General features: G+C 37.2%; 1 protein-coding gene across 4 annotated transcripts; it reads left to right on the top strand.

Moving 5' to 3' along the window:
* The first annotated feature begins 2934 nt into the window (after positions 1 to 2934).
* On the top strand, positions 2935 to 15747 carry LOC306883905 (SERTA domain-containing protein 4-like). 4 transcript variants are annotated; one of them, XM_079439411.1, is made up of 5 exons: positions 2968 to 3463; positions 6535 to 6663; positions 10562 to 10730; positions 10935 to 11062; positions 13763 to 15747. In XM_079439411.1, the coding sequence occupies exons 3-5, from the start codon at positions 10577 to 10579 to the stop codon at positions 14492 to 14494; spliced, it is 1014 nt and encodes a 337-aa protein (XP_079295537.1). In that variant the 5' UTR covers positions 2968 to 3463; positions 6535 to 6663; positions 10562 to 10576; the 3' UTR covers positions 14495 to 15747. The 4 variants fall into 4 exon arrangements, with proteins under 4 accessions (XP_079295539.1, XP_079295537.1, XP_079295538.1 ...); XM_079439414.1 differs by having other exon boundaries at positions 2982 to 3463; positions 13766 to 15747; XM_079439413.1 differs by lacking the exon at positions 6535 to 6663 and having other exon boundaries at positions 2935 to 3463; positions 13766 to 15747.
* Positions 15748 to 16130: the final 383 nt, after the last annotated feature.

Here is a 16130-nt window from a genome sequence, read left to right as displayed (position 1 = left end):
TGCTCTTGCAGTTAAATCTCAAAATGCTTTAAATTAATTGCCAATATACTCACCGATTCAGTCGGTGCCTTACTTCTCTCTGGAGAACGTTTTTATGATGTTTTTGAAATGTTGCAGCGATGTTGTCACCTTGTGTATTCATACTTCTGTACAACCGCTGTAATTTGATTTGTAAATGAAGTCTTACACAATGATACATTAAAAAGATGATGCATTTGTGTGTGGTTCTGTTTTGAAAAGAAACACATCTGCTAATTGTCTTTGTTTTTATTCCAAAGAGTGTAAGATTGTCTTGAGTAAATTCAGGATTAGGTTTTAGTCTTGCTTACGATGTCTTATGAAATATGATGTTAGAGCCCCAAGTTGAAGAAAATTCATTTATAATACTAATGATGCAATAAATATTTTAGGTTCAGGTACACTACATTGTAGTGTTAAAAAATCTAAATAATCTTATATATTTATTTATTTTTCATTATGTTTATATTTAGTGTAAGGTGTCAACAGGAAGCAAAGAGAAAAACGACACCACCATGTGGTGCTGCATAAAGTGTGTGAGCAAAATCCAGTTGTCTATGACTGTAAATCCTCTCTGGTGGTTCCAAAGGTTTTGGAAACATTAGTGTCAAAGACAAATGATGAAATTCTGTGAGGCTGAGTTTAGAGCAGACAGTGAAGTTTTTTGATTTATGAGGTCAACTGTTTTGCCTCACACATTCCTTTTTACAAATACATTTCCCAATCTTTCACGTACTACTTTCATATGCACTTTGGATGCTCATAAATATATAGATGTCACTATCCGAAGTGTGTATCTGCGTGGGTGGAGTGTATTCTGAAGGGCCCATTAAACTTTCAGTTTTATCCTGAGGGAAAGAGCTCTCTTCAAAGTGCTTAAACATGGACAGCAGCTCCGTGCAAGTCAATATTTATTCCTCGCTGCTTGGCTGGAGTGAATAAAGAGAGGCAGAATTGAACTCTGTGCCCTTACTACTAGCAGCAACCAAAGCATTCTGTCAGATCAAGAGCTGTAGAGGATGAATCAACATCAAAACGACAGTATGTATCTGAAGATTGTCAGGTGTCCTCTACTGCTGGAATAAATGCTCACCTAAACACTTGAACTGAATTGTAGCCAACAGATGGCACTATTGTTGATGGCCATTTAAAATATTAAGTTTAAAATTTAAACTTTTGAAGTTTAAAGAATTATTTGTAAAATGTACAAACGTAGATGTAAACAAAAAATTGTGGCATACCCCCCAAAAAACAAAAACAATATGTAACAAGTGTATCATGGGTAAATCAGAAAATAAAATATATTAGTAATCGCCTGTTCAATGCACAGTAATGTTGATGACTAGAAACATCCAAGATGTGTTCTTCTTTTTCCAATATGGACGGTGTTGCTTATTACAAACGATTTACCTTTAATGTGCTAAAGGACTGAGCGAGTGAGAGAGATTCACTATAAAAGTGCTGGTACAGTAAACCACAATGCATGGTTTCCATTTATTTAAAAGATGCTGTTTCTCTCTGAAGCCCCCAGTCACCTGGAAAAGTACTTCAACACAGGGCTGCTTTTCACACAAGAAAATAAATTACGGACTCTGGCACAGGAGTGGATGTCTGCTTCTAACTAGAAACAGGGTGTGTTTTTTGGAAACTGGAGTCAGTTAGAGGGAAACTGAGCAAGAAAAAGCCTTTGTGTGTATGTGTGCATGTTTATGTGGTTTATGAGGACACAAATTTGTATAATGACATGGGTACAGAGGTATTACAATATGAAGGTGGTTTATGAGGACACTGCCTATGTCCCCGTAATTCAAAAGGCTTAAAAAAACATACTAAATGGTGTTTTTTTTGAAAATCTAAAAATGCACAAAGTCTCCTGTGAGGGCTAAGTTTAGGTGTAGGGTTGGTGTAGGGCAATAGCACACACAGTTTGTTCAGTATAAAATCCATTACGCCTATGGAGAGTCCCCATAAACCACACAAACCAACATGTGTGCGTGCGTGTGTCCTCAGACATGTGATGATGGTCATTTGTATTAAGAAAAAGAAAATTATACATGGGCCAAAATCTAAATATTCACACAAAGTAAATTACAAAAAGTTATTATTAAAATTAAAATCTAAATCTTCTAACTTAAATAGTTTTAATGATGGTCACCTGTAATTATTAAATAATAATAATAATAATAATAATAAAAACAAATAAATAAAAAACAATTCATCAAGTTGGCAATCTCAAACTCCAAGTTATATAAATAAACAAAATTAAACTGAAACGGCAAACGGAAGTTTAAAAATTATGCAGTAATTAAATAATAATAATAATAATAATAATTATTATTATTATTATTATTATTATTATTATTATTATTTTTATATATATATATATATATATATATATATATATATATATATATATATATATATATATATATATATATAAATTATCTTATATTTGATAATTTATATTATATTTATATTTTGAAAATAAAATCTATAAAATGACAACAACAATAACAAAAAAACTAGCTGGTCAAATGCCTAAAGGGTATTAGTGTGGTTTGATTATCAGAAAAGGTCCTGGGTAAATCAGAAAATAAAATATCTTGTGATCTTTAGCTGTTAAAAAAGTAGCTGGGCAAAATACAATCTAAAAATCAAAACCAAACAAAGCTAATCTGTAAAATGAAAGAAAAAAGAGGTCTGAGGTCTTTACAATAGGTGTACATGTTTGTGCGCGTGAGAGTACAGAAAGTGATAAAGGGACCAAAAAAATCGGCACAACTTGGCGCTCATTCCACCTCTTCTATAAGGAACACCGAAGAAATCCGCTCAGGAGCGCGGCTGGAAAATACGGACCGCCGCTCCTGAAAAGGGAAATGTCTAACAGATGATTGGCCCCGTGCCCGCCCGCCCGCTCCACTTCTGCTGCGCGCTAAACGCAGCTCCTCTGACCAAAACCAGACACACACACACTCAAGGCACCAGGGAAGCATTGCTGCTGGGACGGGACGCGACTGATCCTGCATGGGCAAAAAAGCTGCTTCTGTTTATTCCGAGGAATGGGGCGACGCTGTTGGTGTCCACTGACGTTAACAAGCCCAGTTCAAAGCAAACGCTGCAACGTCGCACCGTCTGCCGGTGAGGTCACTGTGGCACAAAGCAAAGCGACCTGCGCGGACACGCAAAGGAGATTCCGTCACATCACAGCGGCTTTGTTCGCGCGCTGATTGACTGCTTGGCTTTTGGATTGGATTTGTCCAGTAGAACCTTATCGATTATTGCAAGTCAGAAAGGCTCGCGCGGATGGATCGTGGGTAAGTAGTTATTGATGAACCGAGCAGGACTACAGCAGCGGAATCCAGAGGAGAAAACAAGAGGGCGTCCATAACGACACATCTAATTCAATAAAACGACACATATTGACTTAGTCATCATTACAGTTAAGGTAAGCAAAAGTTCATATATTTTGAACATATTTACACCGCTCGGAGTTACGCGCCACCAGCCTCCGGAGGCAGACAGACATGGCACAGTGCCAACACAGATCAACTACACTTACGATCTCTCAAGTGTGTTCAAAGCAAACAACTATTTTTAAGCACCTAAGAATACACACAGTATCCTGTGTTTTCGTTTTGAGAAGTTATGCTAATGATCAAATATTAAATATATATTTTGTCTATATGAGGAATGCACAAGGCAGTGTGCGTTAGGTCCATACAGTCACCATTTGTATTTTTCTTTTTTTTTACATTTAATCACATTTTTGCCTACAACTAGTTTGTATTAAAAGGCCCTACAGTGGCCAATTAATTTACTTTAGTATAAAATATTGAATATAGTGTCTAAATATATATATATATATATATATATTTAATTTTAATAATAATATTTCATTTATACATTTATTTAAAAGTGAATTCTTATAATTGTGTTTGAATTAATAACAACATATATACCAATAGATCTACATATATTTAGATTCCTACAATATATTTCTTAATTTTTTAAATATATTTCTTATTTATTAATTCAGCGACTACATTTATTTTTTTTAAATATCTTTAAAAATTTAAATGTAATTATGGTCAAACAAAATTACACATTTCTATCATACAAGTGAGCTATCATCCGACCAAGATTCCTTCTTGTTTTTATTTTGGTTTGTAAAATGTACTATTACACTGAATCTCTAAAGAAGCTAATGACAGTGAGGTCACACACACACACACACACAAGGTTCCTTTCACACATTAAAACACCCAAGCTCTGTGTCTGTGTGTGTGTTGTAAGGGCAGGGAGCCAGAATTCTGTTACAGCTTGATTCCCTTACAAGGAGATGAAGTGTACAAGATGAAAGCACAATAACTTTATAGATGGACGCAGAGTGTGTGTTTTTGTCCTGATGAATGCGCAATTACTGTTGCACGGGAAAATTGTGCATTTTGGTGTCTGCGTAGTGTAAGGCATTTGACAGTTCTATGTGTGTGAGGCTATTGTTGTTGTTTTGTAAGAGAGAGAGAGGCGCTATTGTGCGTGGCTGAGATGGTATGTGTGTGTTAGTGGGATTATTTCTCGCTTCATTATCAGCAATGGGTTCACTGCGCTGGCTGTGGCATCTGTTCCTGGTGCCGTGGGGCAGGAGTGTGTGTGTGTTTGTGTGCATTTGGGTATTCCCCCTGAGATCACTGTGCCAGTTTAAGAGTGTCTGGCATACTGCCACTCATTGATCCCTCGATCTACAGCAGGCACAAAGGAAAACCCACGCAATCGTTTACCGCCTGTGGTTCTCATCAGTCCGTTCCAGTCATTTGTGTCTGGGCACGGTGAGGATTTACTTCAAGAGACTTCTGAGGAGTCTGTGCGCTGCTCGTAATCATTTAAAACTTCAACCCAGGCAGTTTCAGAAAACTGTGGTTTGGGAGGGACACGGCACATACTGTGCAGATCATCTTCCTGTCAAACCTTCAATCACATTCAGAAATGACTCATCAAAAGTCTCACCTCATTCATACACCCACAATATAAACTGTAGACAAACAATGGATACTGTATGTGGTAAAAACTGTACTGTCATCACATTTGGTACAAACACATGATCCACAATCTGAGAGCTAGTACATAGCTAGTATGAGCAGGTTTTTGCATAGGCACAAGCTACACAAGGCGTAATTGAAGGATAAAATATACTTTTTAAGAAATCAATCCTACTATTTGGCAAGGACATATTAAATTGGTCAAAAGTGACAAAAAGATTAGCAAATAAATTATGCTCTTCTGAACTTTCTATTCATCAAATAATTCTGAAAAGATGTATCATGATTTCCATGAAAACTATTAAGTACAACTGTTTTCAACATTAAAATAGTAAACAATTTAATAAACAACCAAACAGAAAACATTTTAAAATGTAATAATAGTTTTCACAATATTAGTTTTTACTGTATTTTTGGATCAAATAAATATGCCTTGGTGAGCATAAGAATTTTTTTTTTAAACATTAAAAGAATTTTAAAAAGATATATTACTATATCCTGACTGAAATAGAACATTTAAAATGCATGTAAATACACTTCGTAATTGCCTTTTTTTGTACTAGAAAAGATTTTTGATTTGGCTTTACTCAACATAAAAAAAGAATAGGTCATTGAAAAAAAGAATAGATAATCTAATATATACTAAAGCAACTTTAATAATATTAATTATAATGTTAATCGATTTTTTTATGTTTTGTGAGTTCATAAGACAAAAAAAAATTTGAAACTTTCTATAAATAGACTTTCAGAAGGCAGTGTTGCTGTCTGAAGACAAATAAATCACAGCCATCACATAATAAATCAGAGCCCACCGTGATGTAAATATCAACTCGATAGCAGGGATGATGTGATTACCCTGCCCCTTTGAGTATACAGAGAGCACGTGCTGCCCTCCCTCTGTCTCAAACACACACACACACACAGCTTCAGGATGTGACTCTTAACAGCAGGGATGCATGGGTAGCCAGAACATTCCTTCAGCACTGATGTGGCGTTGTGTCAACACGATCACGTTACTGCGCTATCCTCACAAACACATAAGCTCACACACACCAAGGCCGGGATGCAGGGCTGTTGGCCGAAGTATAATTTTTCTCTCATTTTATCTGTCTAACACCGTTATACTCTCCGCTTGCAGTACAGACATGGCGCAACTCTTTTTTCTCTCTCCCTCTGAGTTGGATATAACCTAGACAAGCTGAGCAGCCACAGAGCTCTTGGCAGGCGGGAAGGGTTTTCCTACTTCTCTTCTTTTTTTCCCTCATTTCCCCCTTCTCTTTCCCCAGGCTTTGTATGTGTGTGTGAGACATGTTTGGATGGATGTTTTACCTCCTCGACTGGGTGTTGCCTACATTTTCTGTCTGAACATGTGAGAATGAAAGAGACTACCTAATGACCTAGATTACAGTCTGCAGGATGTGTTCAGATCCCCAATGCAACGTTTCGATTCTTAAATAAACCTCCTCTGTCTCGCTGATAGATTCAGGTCAAGCTTTAACCCAAACTGAATGGAAGTCCTGCACCCTGAGGAGGACACACATGCTTTAAATGCTTCCAGCACCAAGACAGAAAGCAGTTTCTGAGCAGATGGATGATTGCTCCTGGAGAGGTGTGTAAGTGTGTGTGTGTGTAATAGCCTCATGGTTGGCAAAGTCTACTGCGGTCTTTTCACCTCATGGTAAATTGGGGCGTCACTTCAGCAGGGTGTGTTTCACACGTGTTACTTTGTGACTCAGTGTGGGTTCTGCATGTGCGTGCATGAATTAAAGAAGTCATTCATGTTGTTCCATGACCTTTTTTCTTCAATGGACAAAAAAACACAATAAAAGTATCATAATGCATTCTAAGTCTTCTGAAGCCATACAAGCTTTTTGTGAAGAAATAAAAATTTAAGCAATTATTCCTTGCTCTCCCTCTTCTGTAGCTATCGAATCAAATATCAAATGTCACTTTTAGTCACATCATGTTAGCTTTGAAGTTATACGTAATCATGAGACAACCAATGACGTTTGATTTCACTGATTTCAAACATGATGCAATTTGTCTAAAGGCACAATATATAACTGAATGCAGACACATATGAGATTTGAGACAGGGTTTCCAGGATTTCTTTAGTGAACAACGACTTGGTTTGTTTGTTTACAAGATTTTCAAACAACATGCATCCGAACTAAACATATGACTTTTAACATAGTGCATGGACCACTTATATGATACTTTTATGCTGCTGCTTTGTCATGCCTATTCAATATTCAGAATTGTCACCTTTTGTGTTCCACAGAAGAATAAAGTAATGGAAATGTGTAAATTAAAAAAATTATAATAATTTTTAATAATTTGTAATAATTGTTAATGTACCCTGTGATATTTCTCCCACTAGAAAGTCATAAATAGCAGTGAGATGTTGTTTCACAGTTTCACCTCCATATTTTATCATAATTGACATCTTTGAACGCGTTTATATCAGTTACTCATGTTTCTCATAAATCATGAAACTGTTTCTGGGTCAGGCCGTGTGGGCAGACTGGTGTTACTGATGACTTTGTAGCTCTGAGCATGTGCCAGTGTTCCTCTGCCACACAGACCGAGAGAACAAGTTTGTGGTCGACATTCACTGGGGTTTTCTGTCAGCCTGGTGCTCCAAACAGCAGAGCAGGATATTAGCTGATTCCTAAATCTATTCTCATAACCTGACTAATTGTGCAGTGTTTTGTTTGCTTTCTGTCTGCTCTGTCTCTCTTTCTGGCTTAATTTCTACTGACAAAGCATTTTGAAAATGGTTTAAATAATTTCAAAGCATTACATTTCCTGGCAGACTAACCACTCAATAAAACTATTGTCTTTAATAAGCTATACATGAGAAGTGCATGTTCTGAAAAGTTAGATAAACAGACAAAACCTGTCTTTGAGGGCATAAGAAGTCCCCATTAAGATAGCTAAGTAAATGTGTGAGTGAGCTTTAACAGCTTTTATGACCCAGTAAAGAGCATCATGAGCTTTGGATGTTTTGGTTTTAGTGAGTTAAGCCAAAAACTACATTACCTAAATGGAAACCTGTAATTGTGGTTTTCGCATAGGAAAAACCACAGCTGCACAACTGAAAGCTTATCCCTTACATGATTCCTTAGTTTGAATCGCTCATTCTTTCTTTCTCTGTCTGGTTTTAGCATCAACTGTCTTTTTATAATTTGTAGTTTTAGCATCTTCTGAGTTCTAGCATCTACTCAGTTCTAGTACACATTCCCTTCTGTACCCTGTGATATTTGTGTGTGCCTGATGTGGTGCAAATCCAACGGATCCAGCACCTTTTTATGTTTTCTTGACATGAAAAGGAAAGTGGAAAAGATGGGAGAGAGAGTGCATAAAAGCACAAAACGAGCAAAGAGACAAAGCCAGACAGACAGCTTATGTGTGTGTGTGAGAGCTCTGCTTCTGTGTCAGCTCTCTGTCTTCTAAAGCGTAAATTCAAAGCAGAGTTGTGGGCGGAATGAGAAACGGGTAACGACAGTACGAGGGAGAGGAGGAGAGCGGGATCTGCTCTGATTAAACACGTCTCGATCACATGAGCTCAGTGTGATCCAAACCCTGCGGACACAGACTAAAAACAGGACGGGTTATTACAGCTGAATTAAGTTTACTCCAAGAACAATTTTTGTGTCTGTGTGCGTGCAAAAAAAGTATTCGTGATAGTTTTACCATTTTAGTTTTACTTCTCATTTACTTACACGATTCAGTTTCTTTGTTAGTTTAGAGCAATTAATTATTTAAAAATTAATGCAATAACATCAACACAATTAGCCATGTCCATTAACTTGTAAATAAATTTGATAAAGAGATTTTCCCAGGACATTTTCAAAAACCTTTTTTTTTTTACTTTTTTCATTTTACCAAAAGATTAAAAAGGCTGAAAAACTGGTTGAAAAAAATTATTGCAATGGCCAAAGACAATAAAAAAATATCACAGACAGAAAACGAGAATGGTTCCTGTATGAATCTACCTCAGACAGACTGACAATGATCCTGATATGGAAATAAAACTGCCACTTATTGTAACCTTCATTTAGGGGCTATTCTTATACTAAAATATGTGATTAATTTGAACACTGAATTAATATATCATTTACTTTACTGAATGAAATGGTTTAATCAATTGACAGCCCAAATAGTTACAAATAAACATGGTTTGTTGTCATGTGAGAATTGTCTGGTGACTCAAAACAGCCTGGCGTAACACCAGTTCAATGTGTGCCAACTGAAGCCACTACATGAGTAATTGTGTGTGTGTGTGTGTGTGTGGGTGGGTGGGTGTGGGTGTGTGTGTGTGAGAGACAGAGAGAGAAATTGTCAGTGAAGATTAATGACTTTGTAGAGGCAGTCATCCAGAACTTTTCCTCTCTCTCCTGTCACTGCGTGTGTGGTAGAACAGAGAACAAAATGATTAAAGAGAGATCACAAAAACAGATACCTTCCCTTTCAGCTTCTACTGAATGTTGTTCTCTCTCCATCTCGTTATCTGAGTGTTTCATAGTGTGTGTTTTTGCGCTATTAGCTATTTTAAAGAGTCACAATGTGTTTTTCAAATGCCTTGTTAGTGTAATCCTCAAAGATAGAGGAAATAACTCTACAAGTTATTGTAGAGTAGCACCGTGTTGTTGAGAGGTTGCTTTCTTTAAAGGGGTTGTAATGAGGATTCAAATTTTCCTTGATCTTTTAAGATAAAAGAGTTCATTGTAATATGAAAACATACTGTAACTTTCAGAATGCAAAACTTGCTCCCCAGAGAGAAAAAAAAAACTTGTATTGATTTCTACAATACAAGAATCTCAATGTTAGAAACTAGCGGCTGTTTATTTTTAAGTCTCTGATCATCTCAATTAGATCTTAACAGTATATGAGCACACATTTCAGTACAAATTGTTTTGTAAAGCAGTCACAAATGTAATACAAGCTTTGCAAAGAGGCTGCTATTGACAGATTTTAATTATGAGTGGTTTGCAAAAACTTTACATTAAGCTTTACTAGAAGTATGCCTCATGTTAAAAAAAATAAATCAATATCAAAAACATTTTAAGATATGATTTTATGAACACACAGTGAATACAGTGGTGCAGAAAATAAAATTCAGTCACTGAAAACCTGCATTTAAAAGGATATTTTGTTAAAAAAAGTAAATTCTTTCATCATTTATTCATCTGTGGTTCCAAACCTGTATTATTTTTTTTTTAACATATGTCATTTGTATGCATGTATACTATATGTAATATAAATATGTGGATTTAAAAGAATATCTCAACTGTTTTTGTGCATACAAAGTATACAAAATAGGGTACAAAACAACACTGGACCCTACTGACTTTTACAAAAAAAAAAAAACTTCTGTATTCCATAGAAGATATAAAGTCATACAGGGTTTAAATAAAATGAAAATTCTTTCATCATTTACTCATGTTTGACAGAATTTCATTACGCATTTTTTTTATAATTATATTTGTGTGTTTGTTGTTTAGGACTGAGGTGAAACTATGGCTTTGGTCCTATCAATGAACCCCTTTTGTGAGCCTGAAGCCGAAGCCCCGCCATCAATCTACCAACCAATCTGGGAATCTGAGCATTGCAGTAAAAGCTGTATCTCCACCTCCTCACCACCAGGGGGTGACACCCAAGGGCTCATTGAAGGTCTGACACTAATATCTCATCTCTGAAAAACAGGCTACCATGAACAGATGGTGCTGATGATGTTCCATTCCAAAGTAGACATTTCAAAATCTGTTATCCAGTTTTGGAACTAAAACTGCCAGAAATTCTCTCCATACCAGTTCTTTGATCTAGAAGACAGCCTATTAATGAAACTCTGTCTGAACCTATCCATTTTGTCTCCAGAGCCCCATTACAGACGAGTTCCTGATCATGTGATGGATCGTGTGGCCCTGTCACGGATCTCTTATTTCAAGAGGAAGTTTGTGGAGGATGAAGAACCTGTACTGAGCTTCAGGAGTTACTGTCACACTGTAAGTCTACTAGCCCAACATAAGTCTACATATTTCTACACAGCACTTTATATTATTGATAATACTTTCAGTAAGTCATAAAACTGTATGACGTTGCAACAATTTTTGCATAATCTGGCATTACCACTAAAGAACCTGTAAACACTAGGGTTTTTAAAATGTGGACATTTGACTCATTTTTTATAATTGTAAAGGTGCAGACACAGTGATATTTCGTGGGCAAAACGATCCAGTCACATAGAAGTCACTTTAAAAAAAACAGATTAATATGATGAATTTTTGTGAATATGTATGCAGAAATCTTTCAGCTTCACAAGAAATTCATAATAAAGCATTCCTATTGAAATTCCTGGATTTAATTTCGGACTAAAATTTGCTGAGCAATCTGACTGCACCTTATTTGTCATATTTTGTTTTCAAATATTTTCTTAGCACATTGGGTTTTTTTACTTAAAAATTTAGTTTGACTTCAGCTTTTAGAAATTCATATGAAAATACAAAAGCTGTAGTCATTTGATTAGTAATTTTAATTTAATTTCTGATCTGTTATAGTGCACATTTATGCAGATTTTTTTCCTATTATATTCCTATTTTATTAAACTGAAATATTTCTGCACTGCTAGTTTTTATCGTTTAATAGTTTGTTTCCCTATACTTTACTGTTTATCACTTTATTACATTACATACCTCTGCAAACAAAACAAAGCATTCACCAACATCTTGCACCTTGATTTGTTCCTCACAACACATTATGAATCATACAGGTTAAAGGTGGGGTAAGCGATTTCTGGTAGCCAATGTTATTTGAAATCACCAAAACAAATATGCCCCTACCCCAAAAGGGTCTCACCCCCTATTTTGATAGCTCCACCCCACACATACGTACGGTTAGTTCTGGGAAACAAAGCCAAAACCAATGTTACTCACCTTAGAGAAGAAACAAAGCAATCTCGGCATCCGATCACAGACCTTCCCGCTCCTTGAGTTCTCTCCAGCGCTGGAAAGCTGATCCGATATTTACACGGGTCCTACTTCTTGCCTTATTGTGACACCATGGACGCGAGCGGCGTGGCGGAGCGTGACAAAATACTATAGACCTTATTATATTCAGTGATGCAGTCTACACTGGATGCCACGCTGCGGCACAAAAAAATCCCCGACAGTAAGCTACTGCTGCGTTCTATTTATGACATATTGACACAAATTTCAAATGATTTTCAACGGTCGCTTCAACGGTCCAGTGTAGACAGACTTTAGCTGTTGTGGCGCAGTGCGGCATCCAGTGTACACACGGTGTAAGCCTTCTTTTGTTCCACAGACGTTTTCCTCTTTTGTTTTTTTTCCACCATCTCTATCTTTCTATCGTCGCTCAGCTGTCCGTCATGTGCACTGAGCGCTCTCTCCTCCCATCATGAGTAGACCAGTGTTAATTTCGTTGACGAAGACGACGACGAAAAATATTCGTCAACGAACCTTTTTTCTGTGACTAAGACGAGACGTTGACGAGCAAAAACTAATATCTGATGATTAAAAACTATGACGAAATTTATGCCACATCTTCGTTAACAAGACGAGATGGGACTAAAATGTTATTTGAGGACTACCGGACATTCAAAATACATCCTATAGGCTAAGTTAACTGTCTTGTCTTTCAAAATGTGCGTCTCTGTCATTGGATAAGGCGCGTTTGCATGGCAGCCGCAGTGGACGGATAGCCTACCAAAACGCGAACTAGCGATCTGAAACAATGGCCTCAGCAACCGAAGGGTTAGGGAGTGGGTGACCAGACGTCCCCGTTTTTCCCGGGAGTCACAATTCATTGTCGATTAACTTAAAGTTAGTGAAGGTGCGATAGGCGGAAACGCGCTGATAGAAGTGCTCTCTCTCGCGCACGCTCCACTTCTTCAGTTCTCATACAGCGCGCGATCAGTTCTCAGTGCTCAAATACACACACAGCAGTCCACATGTCTCTCATGTAGAGTATCTCACGGAAATACAGTCCGTTATGGTTTAAGTGAGCTTAAACAGGTGGGTGAAAACTGAATGTATGTCAGTAGGCTATTACATACATACCTTCCGTCTTAAATGGACAGCATTCCTAATTATCTGTCATAAATGTTAACCAACAAAAGATGTTAAATAAATTTATACTTGTTAAGTAAACCTACTGTATCTGAAAAATGAGTTTAATTTACATCTCTACCAAAAAATGAAAATTTATTCCAGTTTTTCCAAATTCAATCCTTGATTCAAACTTCTCATAACTAAGCTTAATTGATTTGGTCTAAAGAGAGAAGAATTAATGACTATTTTTGTTAGAATAATACATATAAAATAGCTACCAAAATAAATGTTGGTAACTGCCGTTTGACTAAAAGTAATGACTAAAAGTTGACAAAATGCAATGACTTTTCGTCGACTAAAACTAGACTAAAACTATGAAAGACTCAAATGACTAAAATGTGACTAAGACTATTAAGCATTTTCGTCTCAAGATAAAGACTAAGACTAAATCAAAAATGCCTGCCAAAATTAACACTGGAGTAGACACGCCCCTTACTGCTAATTGGCTGCAAGTTTGTTTTGGTCCTGGGCCCGACTCAGTTTTCTAAAGCGTTTTTGAAAAAATACATACCCCACCTTTAACTTGATAACTGACTTTACCTCGTTTATGAATGCTCATTTTGTCTTCCGGGTCAGCAGGTGTCACCGGTCTTAGAGGAGCGTGCACACATTCTCCATCTCTCTCTCGAGAAGCTGCGTTTCATGGATGACCCCGAGTCCTTCTTACGGCGCTCCGTACTAATCAACAACCTTCTCCGTCGTCTCAGAAATGAAATCCTCTTCCAGAGTGACTGGTGCTTCCCATCAGGTCCCACAGCAACACCTTGTCCCCTCCAAACCCCTGCCACAAATACCCCTCTTCCCCCTCCTGCCCTGCAGTCCTGCATTACACCACCTGGGCCGTACAGCAAACGCCTGCGTCTGCTGAGGAGGGAAGGGCCGGAGTGTGTCCCAGCCTGCTGCTGTTTATACGCAGCCGGCCGTTACCTCCAGCTCCCCCTGTCCGTGTACGAACGGGACGTATACTCCAACTCTCATCCTTCTTCTTCTTCTTCTTCTTCATCATCATCATCATCAACTTCAGTAAGATTTCCACAGCTGCTGGAGGAGGAGGAGGAGGACAGTGATGAAGAAGAGGACTCTGTGTGTCCTATGTTAGCTCTGTGTCAAGCTGAAACCAAAGAGCAGAACAGGACGTGGGATGGTCTGCGGCCGCAGAGCCACAGGGAAGACAAGACCCCGGAGAAAGAGAAAGAAAAGGGGAAGGAGAGGGTTAGAGGAGGGGAGGTTTCACAGCGACGGCTTTCAGACGCTATAGGTTCTGGACACCCTGGATCTCTTGCCAGGGCCCACATGAAAGGAAAATAACAACCGAACATTTGCTGAGGAAACATAGGGAGAAACTGGTTTCCAGCAGCCTTATAGATCCGTTATACGAACCAGAATATCAATGATCAATGTTTTTTTAATTTTTAGGTACTTTTTGTACTTCTGAATTACGCAACACCACAAATCAAAAGGGAAAGTGAATTCACATATTGCTCGTCTCTTGTGAAAACTACCATACTGTGCCTTAAATGTTCTTGTTTAATCTGTTTGATGTGTTCGTGGATATTTGTGACTGAACCAGTTTAATCCACAAAGAAGTATGGAAGCTTGTTTCCATAAACTCACAATTCTGAGAAGAAAAAGTGAACTGCAAGGTATAAACTCATAATTGTGATTTAAAAAACTGAATTGTAAAATAAGAAGTCACAATTACCTTTTTATTTTTTTTATTTCATGGCAGAAAAAAAAAAGAATGGCAAGATATAAACTCGGAATTCTAATACAAATGTCAGAATTGTGAGATAAAACTCAGAATTGTGAGAAGGTCACAATTCTGAGTTTATAGCTTGCAGATCTGACATTTTTCTAAGAATTAAAAGTGTGTGTTAATATCTTGCAGTTTTGCAATTTTATTTATTCCGTAGCAGAAATGGCCTTTCATAGTGATGGGCACCATGTGAAAAAAAGATTCACACTCATTCAGAATTTGTAAAGAAAAAATTGTAATTAAAAAAAAAGTGTTCTAAATTTAATTTTGTTAACATCATAGGCACTTGGCGAAATGCATGACCTGGGTTGTTGTCCATGACGATCATCACGTTTACATGCGGTGGATTTTAGCCAGAATGCATGAGGCCCTGAAGGTGGCCATAATGTTCAATACAATTCTATTCCATTTAGCACCCTTAATATTTCATACATTTATATATTCAGGAGACAAAACGTCCTAATTGACACCAGCTGACAGAGATCACGGATACAGTTACCTCAGTGTCCATATTAATCTGTTGTTTTGAGGTCCACTGATTCAAGTGATTATTTGTACGAAAGAGGGAATCTTCATTCACTATGAAAGTTTTTATTTTCATGCACTTTTTTTATATTGTTTGTGTTTTCTCTGCATTTATTTTGTTTCTAAAAACACAAAGGAGAACCTTAGACATGAGCACAACTTACACAGGCAACAATGCTGGTAGGAAATGAAATCAAATCTTAAACATTGTTCCGGTTTGAATGTGTGTGTGTGTGTTTTTGTGAAATGTGTTAAGAATAAAGGAATGATCTCAAGCTCACAATGTTCCCTTTATCTCCTTGTGATGTTATTATATCTGACATGCAGCTTATTTCTTTGGATTCTCTCTCACACGTTCTCTCTCTCACACTCATTCACTCTTATTACTCTTGCTGTCACCTTTTTGCATCCTTCCTCTCTTCTCCATTATCACTATGGAAACAATGTTTACTGGAAGAGCAGTCTGGGATCCCCTGAGGCAAAAAAAATTAAAGATTCATAGCAAACACACCCCACGGTCAAACATACACTCAGTTGTTACGAACACATGCATACACGTTTTCACACCTTGAGTTGAAATGCTTTTAAATGGACCACATATTACTTCCGTTAAAGCAGTGGACATGATGGGGTGATGGAAGTAGTTGTCAGTAGGTGTACAGT

Source organism: Barbus barbus, assembly GCF_936440315.1.
Source record: "Barbus barbus genome assembly, chromosome: 18".
NCBI classification, from domain to species: domain Eukaryota; kingdom Metazoa; phylum Chordata; class Actinopteri; order Cypriniformes; family Cyprinidae; genus Barbus; species Barbus barbus.
This window is presented reverse-complemented; position numbering and strand designations above follow the sequence as displayed.